Genomic DNA, 19,290 nt, shown 5'->3' on the forward strand with positions numbered 1-19,290 from the left:
GATGTGGGATCATTAACAAGTTGTTACATCTGTTTAAACTCATTAAAAACTGATTTAATTTTTTTTTTTATTAATAAGGGAGTGACTTTAATTTCACAAATAAAAAGATTCAATAATCAAATTGAATCAAATAATGGGGTAGTCAATATAATGTGATGGTTTCCCTTTTCCCTTTATTTATTTCAATTTACTTGAATTTTTTATCGTGAAATTACGGTCACCTTCTTATTGAGAAAAAGGAAATTATTTATTTTATCTTTTTGGCAATTTACCGTAAAGTAAACCAAAAGTTGTATAGTTAGTGTTCACAAGTCAAAATTTTACTCAATGTCTTTAATATCCTGCCGTATTTTTCATAACATCACACTTGTTAGCTATCGGGTCGGGTGTCACAAAGTTTTCAAGTTTAGTATCCAAAACATTTTAAAGTTAAAAAAAATCTGTAAATGGAATTATGGGTTTAAAATCTGCATAATTTTGTTTATGAACTAGTTATTGACCCCGCGCGTTGCCGCGGAGTACATTTTCTATACAATAAAGTTTTGAAAAATTTATGTCAAATATTCAAACTCAAACTTTAAAAATGACAACTAAGCATCTAGCAAGAACATTAAAAATATTATAAAGAAAATAATAAGTCATATAAAAACACAAACAATAATTATATTAATGCTTTAAATGTTTTCATGAATTTAAGGAATTTAAGGCGTAAACATGATGAAAATTATTATATATTAAAACGTTATATATATGTATAAAACGGAAGAAAATAATCAAAAACGAAATCTTTAAAAGTAAAACCATAATTGTGTGCAAATTGTATGATGAAAACCTTAGAACTCAAAACGGAAGAAAATAATCAAAAACGAAATCTTTAAAAGTAAAACCATGATTGTGTGCAAATTGTATGATGAAAACCTTAGAACTCAAAAGTTTAGTGTTAATAAAAATGAAAACGAAAATTTTGATGTGGGATATATACAAGTTAAAAGATGAAAACTTTCATTAAAAAAACAACTAAACATGTAGTAATACAATAAAAACTAATGTAAAAGAATATTAAGATGTATAAAAACATAAATAATAGCTATATTAATGTTTTAAATGTAACATGAACGTAAGAAGTAATGATGATAAAAGTTATTGTATAATGAAAACGCTATATGTATAAAAAAACAAATGAAAATAATCAAAGACCAAATGTTTAAAAGTAAAATGGTAACTGTGTGAAAGTTGTATTATAAAAACATAAGAACCTAAAATTTTAGTGTCACGAAAATGAAAGCAAAAACTTTAATATGGGGTAAAAGTTTTTAAAAAATAGAAATTTTAGGGGTTAAAATGAAATTTGGTTAAAATTAGTTGGTTAAAACAAAATTTGGTTAAAATTAACATGTGCTTTAAAAGCTTATACATTTTACGTATAAGTACTTGTACATTTACATATGTTTTTAGTATATATATAAGAGAAAATTACATTTTTAGTACCTCATCTTGGCAATTTTTGCACTTTTAGTCTCCAACTAAAAAAATTGCAGCTTTCATACCTAAAGTTTTGTGTTTTTTTCAGTTTTGGTTCCACGTTCATACGGCGTTAAATCTTGCCGTTAACGCCCTCACGTGACAAACACGTGAGGGGTATTAGTCTTTGACCCCCTTTTTTCTGAGAAAATTACAGTTTTGATACCTCAAGTTGTCAATTTTTTCATTTTTGGTACCTCAAGTAGACAACATATTTTTATTACACTCTCCAATTTTCATCTAACACATTAGCACCTATCAAAGAACACACACTCAAAAATTAACACACATTATTTTTTATTTTATTTAACGATTCCTAAAAAAACTCCCAATGGTGTGTATCTATTCTTGAAATATTATATGTTGTTGGTGTAATTACGGGTGATGTGAAGGAACTGAATGCATTGGTGGATCGATGGCCGGAAAAAACTCATGTCACGGGAAAATCTTCTCTGGTGGTGTATGATTGATATAAGATATTTGAATCCTCTCACCCCTAAATTACCCTCTTCTTCTATTGGATTATGCTACAAACGACACTTGATCGGAATCTGCTACAAATGAGATTTTAACGGAATCTGATACAGATGAATATATTTGCTACAGACGAGATTAGATCGGAATCTGGTGCATGGTGGGGAGGGAGATAGTCGGCAACCTTTTCTAGTGGTGTATGATTCATATAAGAGATCTAAATCTATTTATGTATTGGATTTGGTATGTTATAAAGATATATAGGTATACATGGATTCATATGAATGTTTGTTGATTTTTAAGTGTGTGTTGTTTGATAGATGCTAATGTGTGAGATGAAAATTATAGAGTGTAATAAAAAAAACTGTTGTCTACTTGAGGTACCAAAAATGAAAAAATTTGACAACTTGAGGTATCAAAACTATAATTTTATCAAAAAAAAGGGAGGGCCAAAAGACTAAAATACCCCTCACGTGACAAACACGTGAGGGGGTTAACGGCAAAATTTAACGCCGTATGAACGTGGTACCAAAACTTAAAAAAATACAAAACTTTAGGTATGAAAGCTGCAATTTTTTGAGTTAGAGATTAAAAGTACAAAAGTTGCCAAATTGAGGTACCAAAAATGTAATTTTCTCTATATATAATGGGTATAAAAAAATAGCACAAATGGTGTCCACTTAATCTTTTATTATACTAAAGCACAATTGCTCTAATAACTTATCGACCAATCATAGCTTTCGATTTCTTAATGTTGACTTTTGTTTTCAATTTTAACTTTAATTTACACTTTTTTGTTTTCCATCACAAATTTACATTTTTTACCCGATAATGTTAATATAATAAACAAATATAACAATAACTAATATATATCCAACTTACATTTTTTACCCGATAATTTTAATATAAAAAATAAATATAATAATAACTAATATATATCATATATAATAATAGCTAATATTTATCCAATAAAATAATAACTAATATATATCTAATAATATGTTCTATCACATATATATAAAATTAATAACTAATATATATCCAATAATATGTTCTATTATATATATATATATATAATTAAAAATAAATTAAATTTAATGTAAATATATTAAGATATTAATGTAAATTTAAGTGTACTATTTTAGTTTTAATATATACTAAAAACAGTTGAACTAATGACTAATTAACCAATCATATCGCTCGATTTCATTAAATTGACTATCACTGATGTCATCATTTAGTTTTTACATAATTTTATTTAATTAATAAAAAAAAAGTAAAATAATTAATTTTACAATGTTATTAAAATTGGTTTCTATCTACAAAGTCTGGTTTTCACATACGAACAATTGTACATTGTAGTATCTCGAGTTAAGTAGAAAATGGGCTTTAAGGTGTTAATATGTGACAAAGATGGAAAAGACAAAAAACATTACAACAAATTTCATCCATAAAGAAGTCTTTCAAATGATGAAGGAAGGTATATACTTCCAGTGTTCTTTTATTACATTAGTTTTCTTTCTATTAGCTTAACAACATTATTGTATCATGTGCATTGTGGAATGACTGACGAACTTGTGATTATTGTACTACAACTTACAAAGTATAACACTTTGAACCGTATATCTTCAAAGTTATAAGTTTTTATGACTTAAATCTATGAAGATCTAATATTGATAATATAGTAAGTCCCGTGTCTAATGTTGGACACGGGTCTAAAATCTAATAATATGACTATAAGTCTATAACACACTTTTGATCGGTCCAGGAATTCACACTTACGGTCTATCACTCTGTTGTTCACAATTCAGAATGACATACAAGGGTAAATATTGTTTTAAATAAGGGACTGAATGTTAAATGTTGTGAAATCTAAGAGGCTGGTTAAAAATATTACACTTCGATAAAAGGTCGAACGAATTGAAGTTAAACAAGACTAGTCGATTGTTTCAATTGTTGATAACCAAGTACGTTATATTGAGAGGTAGTTTTCTAACTCTTTAATCTATCTAATTAATATTTTATTTAGGGCATATTCTGATAAATGCTGCAAGTGTTTTTAGATAAATATAAATTGATTGCATTAGAGTTTACTGAATGGATCTTGGTCACTTGGATATGATAGTGAGTAGATTATTATAACTTTTGTGCGGGTCAACCCGACAAGAAATAGAATTTCGCTCCCTTAGGACTGTTACTGACGTTGTTCCTCAGTTGCTGGCTCCCTGGTCATTAGGTCACCAACTTCCTTGACCTATGCTTTTGGAGGTGGTTATTTTTGTTGTCTGATAAAATTTGAACCAAACAACTCTGTAACATCAGGGCTTTTTATTTTACATATTATATTGAAGTCTCTATAGATACATAATATTAACCCTTTTTTATCGCTGGAATTTACATGTAATGGTGATGAAAGCTTTTTTAAGGCTTCACTTACCTGAACTGAAACTTCGGTGTTGTTACAACACTCCTATTGCCCAATACGGGCTTCAGTATTGGGCTTGTTTTCAAATGTATTAATGTGAACACCAGGTGTGTTGTGTATTGGGGCATGTATGAAGGCTTCCAAATTGGTGAATACTCCGTATTGGGCAAATTTATTAAAAAAAATCATTATTTTATATACTTTTCTCACACCATTTAATATTTAAAATTTAATTGGTAGGTTGTAAACTAGTATTGCCATTAGAGATGTTAAAAGAAATTTGTATTCGGTTAGTATTGAAAAGGGATTTTGCTAATGTGACACTGACTATGACTAGTATTGTCTTGTATTTATGTTGGCATTAGGAGTGCTCTTACTAAAGATGGACTTAGAATTTAAGGGTATTTATATAGGAGATAACAAGTATGCTGCTAGAAGCACCATACTTTTATGATTTTGTGAGGGGATGATTTTGTAGGGGGGGGGGGGGGGAAGATTGTGAGGGGGAATAGAAGAGATTATATATGCTTCTAGCAGCATATTTGTTTTTCCCATTTATATATAAGACACTCAGTTTTGCGAGAAACTCAGTTATGCTCAGTCTATTTATAATTACAGCCTTATACATAATTTACTTTTACTTTTCAGTATAATGGAATTAATCAATGGCACACGTAGTAAAGCATCAATATGTGCGACAGAAGTTCATGATGTTATTAGCAGCATGCCAGAGAATGTGGTAACTTATATTCTTGATAGTTTGCCTATTAAAGATGCGGCGAGGACTAGTATCTTATCGAGAACCTGGAGGTTTAAGTGGACTATGCTCACTCAAATCGTATTTGATTTTGACAAGTATTATGATGAGAGGGATTTAAGCATATTTCTCCTTCAACTTATAGGTCCCGTCACAAAGTTTATTCTCCTTGTACCAAATAACAAGGAATTGGATGTTAAGGATATAAAGCGTTGGATTATGTTCTTGTCCAGAAAAGGAATTAAAGAGTTCGCTATTATAAATAACCATCTCAAACCACTTAAGTTGCCTAGCCATCTTTTCTCTTGTCTAGAGTTGAAACATTTGAAGCTTTGTAACTGTTTTTTCCGTCTTCCAAAAACTTCTAGTGGTTTTCCAAATCTGCTGAGCTTAGAATTGCGTCGTGTAACTTTTGAAAGCGGTAATTGTGGCCAACTTATCACTCGGTGCCCATTACTAGAGATTCTGAAAGTTAGTTATCATCACAATCCTTCTGGAAAACTGAAGTTAGTTGAGATTGCTAAACTGACAAATCTCAGAGTTTTGTCTCTGCCATTGTGTAAGCTTGACTATATATTGATCACTATTCCGATTATTTCTCAGCTTGGTAGCTATTTTCCAAGACTTCAAGAGCTTAATTTGGACTTTCAAAATAGCAAGGTAACACTAATCTGGTTCTGTAAAATTCACTATTCATTGTTTTAACTAATTGAATTGACTTTCTATGTATAATTTTTTTATAGTTCCCCGAAGAATTTGATGAAAGCGAGTACTTGGGCTTGGATAATATTTTTCCCAGCCTCAGGACTCTTAACATTATCCCGAATAAACTTTTGTAGTCAAGCAATGTTGACTAGTGCTATTGGAATGATTTTGGGCTGCCCAAATTTACAGACCCTTGAGATGAAAGTGAGTGCATTCATTCATATATAAGTAGTACTACCAGCTACCAGTTTATTATTCTGATATATATGCAGAGTATTTAATTAGGAGATTGTATCTTGTAGGATCCTCCATGTTTTATAATAAAGTCTCACGGATGTTAATATGAATCCTATCTGATCTTATAGGCCACATACGATGATGTTGACACACCACCTATATACGAACTTTTGGAGGAAGACTACAGCAAAGCAAGACAGCTACAACTATGCAGTGTAGTGTTAACATCTTTTAGAGGTCCAGAGATCGAAATATATTTGATAAAGAGTATACTTGCATGTTCTCCTTTGCTAAATAATATGGTTATTCATATGAACTCATCCCTCGTGTTCGGTGGTGAAAATGGTGTTAGAATATGATCACGTAAAATGAACGTATGTCCGGAAAGTATTTAAGCCTACGGGGTTATGTAACTATAAATTAATAGGAAACCCCTCTAGAATGTTCTAGGGGGGGGGGGGGGGGGACGGTCGACCAAAGGGTTTTAAAACCCTAAACTTGGTCATCAAGTTTCCTAAACACTATAAATAGAGGCCTAAGTTAATTGTTTTCAACACACAATTCATTAGGTTTTCTAAAACCCTAAAAATCTCTTCTTCTCTCTCTCTCGCTTTGGTTCGATCGGTTTCAACAAAGAAAATGGTTCCGGGGTTTTCGATTGGGTCGAATTCAAGAGCTAGTAACAAAGGGTTTTTTGGTTCGTGATCAAGTACTAGCATACATACATTCCAACGTTGTGTGTGCAATCGTAGAGAGGTTTAATTCAAACCTTATCATAAATGTTTCTTGCTTTATTCTCTCCAATTTAAGGTACACGTTTTCTATCTTGGTTAATTAATTAAACTACATAGATCTTGTCTTCCGTTGCGTACTTTGTGATTTGTTTGATAATAGTTATATAACCCAACAGTGGTATCACGAGCCTAATATGTATGTTTTTTGGTTACCAATAAATCAAAATTTGAAGGGGGGTTAAGGTTCTTGATGTTAAAAATTTTGATTATATATATATATTTAAATTGATTTTGTAATTTAATTACATTATTTAAATTAGAAAAAGGTTTTATTTAATATATATATATATATGGATCGAAAATTTTTCCAGAAAATAAAAAATAATTTTTTCAGGGTTCCTAATCCAAGTTTTGATTAATTGCATGTTTATGTGATAAATTGCATGTGATTATGTGTGTACCTTTATTTTTAATGGTTAAAAAGAAGTAAAAATCATGAATTTTTCATGCAAATCATTCATGATTCTTACTTAGATATATTGATATGAAAACTTGATCATTAGGGTTAATTATGCTAAATAATTGGATAATTAATTGTGTGACTATGTGAATTTTTCGTGTAAATTTTCTGTTTTGCGACAGTTTACTAAAAAATTCATATCTTTTAATCCGTAATGAGTTAGAGGTCGTGCTTTGAACTGTAGATGCTCAACACATAGGGCTAAAACTTTGTAGTTCTGGTCGAAATTTGAATCGGACCATAAACAGGTCTAAACAGGTCGTGAAACTACTGGAATTTCCAGTGAGCAAACTATGTGATTATGTGATAATTGTTTGTTTTGTATGTGTTTAAGGCTTACGGAATCAACGCAACTTGATGTATGTGGTCCTCTTCTTTGAAGGGGGAGCCGATTTAGACATGAATAAACCATAGTGACATGTTTAGATGGCCTACCATAACTCGTTGCATGCTTAATAGTTATAGTTTATAATTTTTCATATTTATTGTGATATAAATTGTGATGTAAAGTTGTTTTTGAGTAAATATAAACTTGACTAAGCAATATCGAAATAGAGATTTTTTTTTAATAAAATTGGAGTCTTACAACCTTGAGATACACCGGCTCACCCATTTGAACAAACTCTAAGAGAGGTATAAGTCGGAGTGCGCTAGCCTTCTAAAAGGGCGGGTTTTTAATTGTGTTCATCGCAAACCTTTGCCCTTGCGCTTCTTTGTGCGTTCAAATGGAGCTACCGAGCTCTCTTGTGTTGTTAAGACTATACAAATGATTTTATTAAATATTATGTTTAGAAGGTATGCATGAATCTTCGAAACATAACTTTTTGATCACACATCAAATTGAATGACCCAATAAACTTAAGTCATTTACCATCCAATTTGTCAAGGACACATGGGGTCGTTGTTTTACTCACTGGTACACAGTGGTGAAATGGCGATTACATGGCGAAACCCATTCACTAGTACACAATGGTGGTCAATTTCGCACGTTTTTAGTTGGACGACTTAAAGCGAGTTAAGCGGTGAGACTTTGACCCGTGGCAAAAGATGGGACAAAACATGACTACAAAAGATCACTTGATGAATCGAGTGTCTTACATAGGTCCCATACTTTCTAGGAATTGCACTTGTAATGCAATTATTGCTCGTCACTTACCTTTTGAGTGTGATCATTTCTAGCAGATCAACTGATGAAATGGTTGCATGTCAATTGGATCCTAGCCTTAATGAAATTAATTGTTTATTCTATAAACATTGGGTAATTAATTTCTTAAGGACTTATTATCGAAAATACTGATTTTTGAAGTTAATATGTTTTGTAGATGGCAATGAATCCCTCCACAAACACCAATGCTTTTCGGCAAATGTTTGAAAGAGAAAAGCTTAATGGATCGAATTTCAATGACTGGTTTTGTCCACTACGAATTGTTCTGCGAGTTGAGGAACGTATGGATGTCATTGAAAGACAATGGCCTAATGAACCGGCTGACACTGCTACAGCAGTTGAAAAAGCTGACTATAGAGTTCAGTACACTAGATTCAATGAAGTTTGTTGTTTGATGCTTGCGAGCATGTCTCCCGAGCTGCAAAAACAATTCGAACTTGACACTCCATATGATATGATCAGAGAGCTGAAATCTTTATATGAGAAACAAGCCGGAGTGGAACTTTTCGACAATGTCGTGGAACTCTATGATATGAAACTTGAATCTGGAAAGTCGGTTAGCAGTCATGTGCTCAAGATGAAGAGCATTTTTGACAAAATGGAATCAATGGATTATGCTTATCATAAAGATGTTAAAGTTGGCATGATTCTCAAATCTCTTCCTAATGAATTTGAGAGTTTTGTGCAAAACTATAACATGCACTCTATGAAAAAGACTGTTAATGAACTCCATGCTATGCTCAATGAATTTGAGAAAACGATTCCCAAGAAGGCCAATGACTCTAATGTTCTTATGATCAAAGGGGGTCGGATCCAAAAAGCTAAAAGATCGCAACAAGCTAAAGGCAAAGCTGATGGCAAAGGAAAGGGCAAGCAAGTTGCAAATCCTTCCAAGCCAAAGAAGACTCCTCCGGCTAAGAAAGAGCATCCGGCTAAAAACCAGAGCTATCATCATTGTAATGAAGTCGGGCACTAGAAGAGGAACTGTCCTAAGTATCTTGCCGAGTTGAATGTGAAGAAGAAGAAGAATACTAGTGGCGCTAGTACTTCAGGTATCTTCACCATTGAATTATTTTCCTTAACTAAGCGTAAATCGTGGGTTTATGACATTGGTTGTGGAACTCATATCTGTAATGAATTACAGGGGCTTAGGAAAAGGAGGAAACTGAAGCCCAGAGCTTTGCAGTTGATAGTGGGCAATGGTCTACCAGCAGCTGTTGAAGCAATTGGAGAATTTCATTTAGTTCTTCCTTCCGGTTTAATTATTGTTCTAGACAATTGTCATTATGAACCTTCTATTACTAGAGATGTTATTTCAGTTTCTTTGTTGAAAGACAACGGATTCATTAATGTTTTTAATGATATTGGTATTTCAGTTTCTAAAAATAATGTTCATTATTTTAATGCTATTGCTTATGATGGTATTTATGAAATTGATATGCGTGATTGTGTTTCAAATAATTCAATGTATAATGCTAGCAAAAGAGCCAAGACTGACTTGGACTCTACCTATCTTTGGCATTGTCGTCTTGCACACATTGGCAAAACTGCATTGAAAGACTTCAACGTGAGGGATCTTAAAATTAAATGATGAATCATTTGATAAATGCGAGTCATGTGTTTCTAGCAAGATGACACAAAAACCCTTTAAGCATTCGCCAAGGCTAAAGATCTTCTTGGACTCATTCATACCGATGTTTGTGGCCCATTTAGACATGTGTCAAGGCAAGGAGCTAGCTACTGCATAACTTTTACGGATGATTTCAGTCGTTATGGTTATGTTTACTTGCTTAAACATAAACATGAAGTCTTTGAAACATTTAAAGAGTTTAAAAATGAAGTTGAAAATCAACTCGGTAAAACCATCAAGATTCTTCGTTCTGATCGAGGTGGTGAATACTTAAGCCAAGAGTTTAAGGATTATCTTAAAGCATGTGGAATTGTCCAACAGCTTACTCCTCCATACACTCCTCAGCATAATGGAGTGTCTGAAAGGAGAAATCGAACCTTGTTAGACATGGTAAGATCAATGATGACCCGTACAACTCTCCCATTTTCGTTTTGGGATTATGCTCTAGAGACTACTGTACGCATTCTCAATATGGTTCCAACCAAGAAGGTTGACAAGACACTGTACGAATTATGGCATGGTGATGTCCCTAATTTGTCTTACTTAAGAGTCTGGGAATGTGAGGCACTTGTGAAGCGCGATATGCCTGACAAACTTGAACCCAGAACTACTAAGTGCATCTTTGTCGGATACCCTAAGGAAACGATGGGTTATGACTTCTATGATCCCGCCAAAAACACTGTTCGTGTTGCTCGATATGCTGAATTCTTTGAAAAGAAGTTAGTTCAAGAGAACAGTGGGAGGGTTGTAGAACTTGATGAGACTCAAGAGGAAGATGTGTCACCTTCTGAAGATACTAGCAATCATCAACTTGGGGGGGGGGGGAATGTTCAAAGTGATGAACCTCGAGTCGATGATAATGAAGAGATTCCACTTCGTAGGTCCGAAAGGACTAGACGTCCTACCGAAAGACTATGTCTGATGGTAGAAGAAGACGTTGTTGGAGATCTCGATAAGCCTCCGAATTTCAAAGCTGCATTATCAGATCCGAAATCTGAAAAATGGCTTGAAGCTACGAAGGTGGAAATGAAATCCATGAAAGACAATCAAGTTTGGAGCTTGGTTGATCTTCTACAAAATGCTCAAACTGTTGGGTGTAAGTGGATCTTCAAGAAGAAGACAGACATGGATGGAAATGTACACACCTATAAAGCTCGTCTCGTGGCGAAAGGTTATACTCAACGTTTCGGTGTTCATTATGATGAAACCTTTTCTCCAGTCGCGGACATTAGAGCTATTAGGATTCTCTTAGCCAAAGCAGCGTACTATGACTTTGAGATATGGCAAATGGATGTTAAGACTGCCTTCTTAAATGTTTACTTAGATGAAGAAGTCTATATGGATCAACCTGAAGGTTTTATTGATCCAAAACATCCCAACAAAGTATGCAAGCTTCAAAGGTCCATTTATGGACTAAAGCAAGCATCAAGAAGTTGGAATAAACGGTTTGATGAAGAAATCAAAAAGTTTGGTTTTGTTCAAACCCCGGTGAGCCATGTGTATATCGCAAAGCTAGTGGGAGTAATGTTACTTTCCTTGTCTTATATGTCAATGACATATTAATCATAGGAAAACACATTCCAAGGTTGCAAGATGTTAAATCCCATCTTGGAAAGTGTTTTGCCATGAAAGATTTAGGAGAAGCGACATTTATTCTTGGAATCAAGATCTACCGAGATAGATCAAGGCGATTAATTGGACTAAGTCAAAGTGCTTATATTGATAAGATCTTGAAGCGATTCAAGATGGAGAATTCTAAGCGTGGGTCTATACCTATGCAAGAAGGACTTAGTTTATCTGTCAAACAAGGTGCTACTACGCCTAGTGAGGTGGAGCGTATGAGTAGAATTCCTTATGCTTCGACTGTAGGATCTATTATGTATGGGGTTAGACGCATTAGACCCGATGTGGCGTTCGCGCAAAACATCGTAAGCCGATATCAACAGAATCTTGGTGAAAGTCATTGGATTGCTGTTAAAAAATATTCTGAAGTACCTACGAGCTACTAAAGATATATTTTTGGTGCATGGAGGAAATCCAGACTTGGAGCTCAAAGTGACCGAATACTGTGATGCTGGATTTCAAACTGATAAAGATGACACGAAGTCTCAATCAGGATTCGTCTTCGTTCTTAACGGAGGAGCTGTGGACTGGAAAAGCAAGAAGCAAACCACAGTCGCCATGTCTGCAACAGAGTCTGAGTACATTGCCGCCTCAGAAGCCGCAATGGAAGCAGTCTGGATAAGGAAGTTCATTAGCGGGCTAAACGTGATCCCCTCAAATGACTTACCCACTGATTTGTACTGTGATAATACTAGTGCATTAATCATTGCCAACGAACCCGGAGTTCAGAAAGGTGCCAGACATTATGCTAGAAGATATCACTATGTTCGTGAGCAGATCGAACTAGGTGAAATCAAATTACTCAAAATTCACACAGATTTTAACTTCGCTGATACTTTCACAAAAGCTTTGTCTAGGCCCAAGCTTGAAAGGCATGCCAAGAGCATAGGACTTAAATTAGCTAGTTATTTCATGTAAATCTGTTGTTTTAGTATTTGGATAAGGGATGTTAAACAATTTATATTTTCTATAATGAAATAAAATACTTGATATGTTTGATTTCATTCAATATTAAATTGTGTCATATATTTGCATGTTTAATCCTTGAATATTTTATTTAATATTTTATATATTATTAAAAATATTCTAAATTGTCCATTGTCGATTAATTATATGGGTATATAATTAAACTAAGACAAATTTGAGTGATTGGTTATATTCTTGGAATATGTAATGGATGGTTCCCACCAAACTCACATGATATCCATAGCGGATGCATATCGGACTACCCCACTAACGAATTATCACTTTATGGATCGTCGTCATTAAGTGAAATTCGTAAATGGTTACTTTTATTGATCCTTTGACTTGAGATTCAAGTAGGTCAGCATGTATGAATCGCACTTACTAGATGTAGTTCTAACTCACCTGAATAAGGGGGTACATAAAGGGCTATTTTCAGAAAGCGTCGTGAAGTATGATGACTAACACGTGTAGTCAATATAGGATTTGTTCCTTCAATTTAAAAGTTGAAGTATGATACCATTGGCGCCCTCATTTGACTAATTAAGATGTTTGCATGGCCGTGCCCAAATAAATCCAGATGGTTCTCGATTATATTTGGTAACCATTAATTAGTTATTGAATGAGAAACATAATCGTTAAATTATGAAATGACCTTGATCCATATTCATATTTAACAAAGGTATCTGAACAAAGGGATAATAAATGCCTCAACCATTTAAAACTATACTTAAATGTTTTCGGGAGCATTGGCGTGTTGCTAAACGCTAACCAATGTTATTACTTTCATTCGTTACGAGCTCAAGTGGGAGCTGTTAGAATATGATCACGTAAAATGAACGTATGTCCTCAAAGTATTTAAGCCTACGGGGTCACACTTCAACGTGAATGTAACTATAAATTAATTAATATATTAAATGTAATTTATTAATTAATTTGATCACGAAAAACTAACGGAGGTCCGTTAAAAGAGTTAAAAGTTAACGATACTTAACTAACGGACTTAACGGAGAATAGTTGGAATTAGAAAACAACTAGGAAACCCCTCTCGAATGTTCTAGGGGGGGGGGGGGGGGGACGGTCGATCAAAGGGTTATAAAACCCTAAAATTGGTCATCAAGTTTCCTAAACACTATAAATAGAGGCCTAAGTTAATTGTTTTCAACACACAATTCATTAGGTTTTCCAAAACCTTAAAAATCTCTTCTTCTCTCTCTCTCTTTGGTTCGATCAGTTTCAACAAAGAAAAGGGTTCCGGGGTTTTTGATTGGGTCGAATTCAAGAGCTAGTAACAAAGGGTTGTTCGGTTCGTGATCAAGTACTAGCATACATACATTCCAACATTGTGTGTGCAATCGTAGAGAGGTTTAATTCAAACCTTATCATAAAGGTTTCTTGCTTTATTCTCTCCAATTTAAGGTACACGTTTTCTATCTTGGTTAATTAATTAAACTACATAGATCTTGTCTTCCGTTGCGTGCTTTGTGATTTATTTGATAATAGTTATATAACCCAACAAATGGAAAGTTGATGTTTGTTACCAAGTTGTTGAAGCTCTATCAAGTCTCTACCATAGCTGAAATAGAATTCCACTGGTCTTAGTCTTTTTGTATGTATCTTTTGGCGTCCTGTAATTTTATGTGTATTTGGTTAAGAACTTATTTTTCCTAAGTGAAACTTCTGTTTTGATTATGGTGATGGTTCTAGTTTTATTGTTTTTACAAACATGATGCTTTCTATTACCAGAAAAAAACGATCACATCTTTACGATAAATGATGATTTAAATTAGTCTGATATGTGTTTGCGGTGTTAAGGTGTTGTCATATGTGGTTATAACTTGTTACGTTGTGAAGCTGTGGTCTAGGGCGGGAATCCAATCTTTGATACTTCTACAAGTGTTGTTAAAACTGGAAGAGGGCCCTGTTATGAAATGAACACAATACTTTTCTATCTTTCATGGAAAAGGTGCTGTGGTCTGGTTCTAAACAGCATGAAATATTTATTGCATTCGTTATCAACTTTTGTATGTATACGTTTATTAAATACAGACGTGAGACGTAGCAGAGGCAGATGTTAAGTAGTAAGGGAGGGGGATGCCTTCCATCGCAACCCGAAAATTAAAGTCATGCATATGGGTGTTGCAAACCATATTAAAGTTGTGTTATGTTATAATATGCTTAAAATTTAGGCATGCATACGAGGGTTGCAAACGATATTAAAGCATCATTTGGGTGATTGCTAATAATAATCATTTTGAACCTCTAGATATTATTCAAAACTAATTATGTAAATTCATAGAATCATAACATAGGCACAATGGCCGCACCTCCTAATAAGTTTTGAACAAGGGAGATGATATATATACAAAAAAAATTGCCATATACAGAAGTTTTATGCATTATGTTGTATGCTACTTGTACATTCTGTATATCACTAAAATGTTTTTGTTTTTATGTAGATATCACTTCTCAACAGGCACTGGAATTCAGTAACAGTGCGTTTTACCACAAAGAATCTGTGTTCTTTCTCGTTTAGTCGCAAAAATTTTGAAATATCTTTTTTGCGGTAAACCTGTGACACTAAATTTTCTGTGCTCACACTAGCAATTGTTGCTTGAAGCAAATCAGTTCCCTTTGCTAAACAAGGTCGAACAGTTTTGCTATAACTATAGATCAATACAAGGATTACAATTCTCTTAATAAGGTTATCTAAGGAACAGTGAAAATTCAAAACAGATTTTCAAATCAAAATACAATCTTAACCGCCTTTGCTTTTTAGGCTGCAAGTCAAAAGTCATGCCTCACTACTCCCTACCAATACCTACATCTTCTAAAGTTCAACTGCAAAACATCCACTGAATCTTCTTCAAGCTTTGGTATCTACAACACAATCACATATTTAAACATTCAATAACACCTCAAAAGCATCGAATCTCGTGCTTGAAATACTAAAACGATAATGAATGAAAGTGTTGCTACCTTTGTTCTTACCTTAAAATGTTTCAATCATCAAGAGGCCTTCAAAACTTATGTGGACTTGTACCCTCGGTCAATGAAAACCCAAACAGCCTGCAACTGTTTTTAGAGGTATAAACTGATTCTTGTGGACCAATGTGAAATGGGTTTGGATATAGAGTCTTCTCCTTCAAAGGAACAGAAAAGACTTTTTCGTGCTTGTTGCTATTATGCAGGTTGAAATGCCCTTTAGAGAAACTGGGTATCCCTAATTTACTAGTATCGTCTATGGAATGAAAGTAAGGTGTGAGACCGAGTGCATTCTGGAGATGTAAAACAGAAGAAGGCGAGGATGATGCTTGTACAAAGCGGGACGGTTGAGTGAAGTTATTATAGTTTTGTGGTTTGAAAAGTATTTCTTGACCTTGCAAGACCTCATTGGATCTAACTGTTTCATCATGGCCTGTGCCAATGAGGTTTTGAAGATCACTCCTTAAAGACGATAACATAGTGTTTCTTGACCCCCAACGAGACGCAATCTTTTCATAGGGATGATGATTTTGGACACCAACAGAATCATAGGAATGGTGATTACCAAAAATTTCTTGACCTTGCAAGACCTTCTGAAATCTCATAGATTTCTCCAAGTCTAATGCTCCTCCTAGCCCATCTGCAAGAAATCACAAGTTAATATCTTTTAATACTGGCGACAATGGCTGGGCCATTGGTTATAAAAGGGTCAATTTGGACTGTGTTATAACCCAAACGGGTCAAACAGAAAAATAAATATAAAAAAACTTATAGGTGTCCATAATTATATTAGTATAAGTATTGTATTTGTAATCATGATTCGATCGAGCATGTACTATTCTATTAAAATGTCTAGAAATGGTATTAAAAGAAAACTTGATGTTCAACCCAACCTAACCCAGCCCACTTGACCAAATCCATTAATCTTGACCCCCTATCCAACCCGCCCATCTTACCACCTCAAAGTTCAAACTGTTTAGTTTTATGTTCATTTTAAATAATGAAACCCGGAAATGGATATGAATATATGACCTTTGGGAAGTTGAAAATCAGGTCTGATGGTTGGAAATCCAGTCTTTATCTTCTTAGCCACAGGCGGCAGCATGTTGCCAGATCCAGAAACCGTACACCATTCAATCTCCCATGGAGAAACTCTGTTTTGCCTTGTGAATTCCCCATCATCCCACCTTACCTACAAAGTTTTAATCCATATGTTAGAAACAGACAACAACGATCATCACTAATCCCAGTTATAATCTCGCACCGTTAAATACGAATAATATAAAAAAGAACCCGCACCGTTAAGGACCTCCACTTTGAACCAGGCCAGTTAACTGGGTCTATATCACTTATCCCAGTTACAATCCCTGTACACCTTCTCTCTGCAGCATCTTCTGTTTCACCACGAAGATTAAACCTCATTCCACGTGAAATATTATTACGAAAACTCTTCATAAAATGATGGTATGGTACAATGAATCCTGATAAACCGCCCCTACAAAAACGCAACCCAAATGGTGAGACCATAAAGCAATAATTATGAACCAAATTCACAAAAATGTATGATTCGTTACCTTGGGTTGTAGCAAATGTTGAATGCAATTTTCTTAGGTATTGAATTGACTATCTTGGGAAAATCAACATCATTCATGGGTAAACTATGGGATGTTTTAGGTTGAACCACCCTTCGGACACCTAATCTTAGTACTCCATCATCACCCCTAAGAAAAAGCACGGCATCTCCAGACATAAGTTTCTTTTTATTTATGAAAGCAGTCCAACCAGTTGTTAGCAAATGCCTACGCGGTTGGCCTCTATAGATATGGCGAAATCTCCATTCGGTTCCATAGAGATCTTTAGCTACAATTTCTTGTGAAGGCCTTTGTTGCTTATAATCCTACAAATATCAAAAATGCAACTTTCCATAATTATTTAATTCTGTTAAATTCACAAAAAAAAACTAGTGACATACATGATAATGTACACATATTACACAAATATGTGAACATTAGAAACTTGAAACAAATATAAATATGCACAAGTATATGAACATAAAGATACTATATATAATTGGCTCTAATACCATGTAAGACGCGTAAAATATAAAATGAGTTAGCGACATATACCAAAGGAGGAAAGCAATCCTCAGCAGCTCGACGAGGAACAGAGAAACCTCCATGAGTACTAGTATCCGAAGCCGTTAAGGTTTTGCAAAACATGTGTGGTTTTGATGTTTTTTCATCAACAAAATCATAGTCCTTTTCTTCAAACTCTATTTCACCACATTTCTTCTCTAGCTGTCACATTAAAATGTAGCCCCCTTATTAGTAATTTAATCATTACTCAGCTCTATTAATTAACAACCCCAAAGAATTTAGAACTTATATGTACTAGAAATTAAAGTACAAACACTTTATTACCTGAGAATCTCTAACCAGCGATACTCGGGCAAACACATCATCACTTCCTGGTTCAGCCTGATATTTACATAAAAATTACAAAGATTAGTTTCAATAATTTAAAATCAAAATGGTAATAATAATTAAACTTTGTTTAATTATTTACATAAAGTTTTCTTTTAAGAGCAAATTATCATACTTTTACTTCTAAACTACCCGAATACCTAAGAGTGAACCCAGAATTTCCAGATGTACGCAAATACGTACCCCCGTACCACACCCCAAATGTGAGGGATTTAAATTAACAAAATCGTCTATTTTAAGTGAAAAAACTTACTTGAAGTTTGACATCTAAAACACGGCAAAAAACATGTGGAGGGACAAGACAGGAAAAGATATTGTGAGGTAGTAGTTCTTGTGGTTGTTGAGCAAGGTGGGCTTGTGGTAAGTAAACGACAGCGTTTCCTTTCTTGGGTAACCAAATTTTATTCCCAGCACACGCCTGCCACAACTCCATACTACAACCCCACGACGACGTCGTTTTGCATACAAATGAATCCGAAGGCGAATCTAGAACTAACGACGTTGCAATGTCGTCAGTATGTTCGTTAATCTTGTTCAAATCAATTAAGCCACACATCATTCCAAACTAATTAAACAGAGTTTTTTGGATAAAATACTAAAGAGATGGATGAAAAAGTAAATAAAATACTACTATGTAAAATCACTTTTGGGTATTTTATAAGATGGAAAATGGAAGTGAAAATTGATGAGTGTGTTAAAAGTGAATGAAAGGGAATAGCTGTAAAGTGAAATGAAATAAAGAGAGTGGGCAAAGGGGGCTGCAAAATCTGCAGGTGGCGGTTCTGCAAACACTGGAAAGAGAGAGAGAGATAAAGTGAGAGGGAAGAGCCCTGTAATTGCGGGTGTTCCCTATTTATTGTACAAATCCCCCTAGTGTTTTGTTTGCTTCTTCTTTTTAAACATATCAATATATGAATTGATATTTCGTGGATGGTTCAAATCCTGGTATGAACAAAATACTTCTAGAAATAGAGACAAGGGTTTTTTGGTTTCCTTTAGAATTGGAGTTTGGTATATGAAGAGGCATGCCGCTGAGCCCAAATTTATCGTCAAAAAAAAAACATATAC

General features: G+C 34.1%; 2 protein-coding genes across 2 annotated transcripts; one reads left to right on the forward strand and one right to left on the reverse strand.

Annotated features, from left to right (window-relative positions):
- The first annotated feature begins 5,105 nt into the window (after positions 1-5,105).
- Positions 5,106-6,404, forward strand: LOC122598697 (F-box/FBD/LRR-repeat protein At1g13570-like). The gene is made up of 3 exons (XM_043771273.1): positions 5,106-5,837; positions 5,921-6,086; positions 6,248-6,404. The coding sequence occupies exons 1-2, from the start codon at positions 5,145-5,147 to the stop codon at positions 6,014-6,016; spliced, it is 789 nt and encodes a 262-aa protein (XP_043627208.1). The 5' UTR covers positions 5,106-5,144; the 3' UTR covers positions 6,017-6,086; positions 6,248-6,404.
- An 8,983-nt stretch (positions 6,405-15,387) lies between these two features.
- LOC122597959 (auxin response factor 3-like) lies at positions 15,388-19,013 on the reverse strand. The gene is made up of 8 exons (XM_043770554.1): positions 18,476-19,013; positions 18,160-18,216; positions 17,866-18,036; positions 17,314-17,636; positions 17,039-17,234; positions 16,772-16,931; positions 15,746-16,379; positions 15,388-15,634 (listed from the first exon to the last, which is right to left on the reverse strand). The coding sequence occupies exons 1-7, from the start codon at positions 18,779-18,781 to the stop codon at positions 15,775-15,777; spliced, it is 1,818 nt and encodes a 605-aa protein (XP_043626489.1). The 5' UTR covers positions 18,782-19,013; the 3' UTR covers positions 15,388-15,634; positions 15,746-15,774.
- Positions 19,014-19,290: the final 277 nt, after the last annotated feature.

This window comes from Erigeron canadensis, chromosome 4 (assembly GCF_010389155.1).
Source record: "Erigeron canadensis isolate Cc75 chromosome 4, C_canadensis_v1, whole genome shotgun sequence".
Taxonomy (NCBI): Eukaryota; Viridiplantae; Streptophyta; class Magnoliopsida; order Asterales; family Asteraceae; genus Erigeron; species Erigeron canadensis.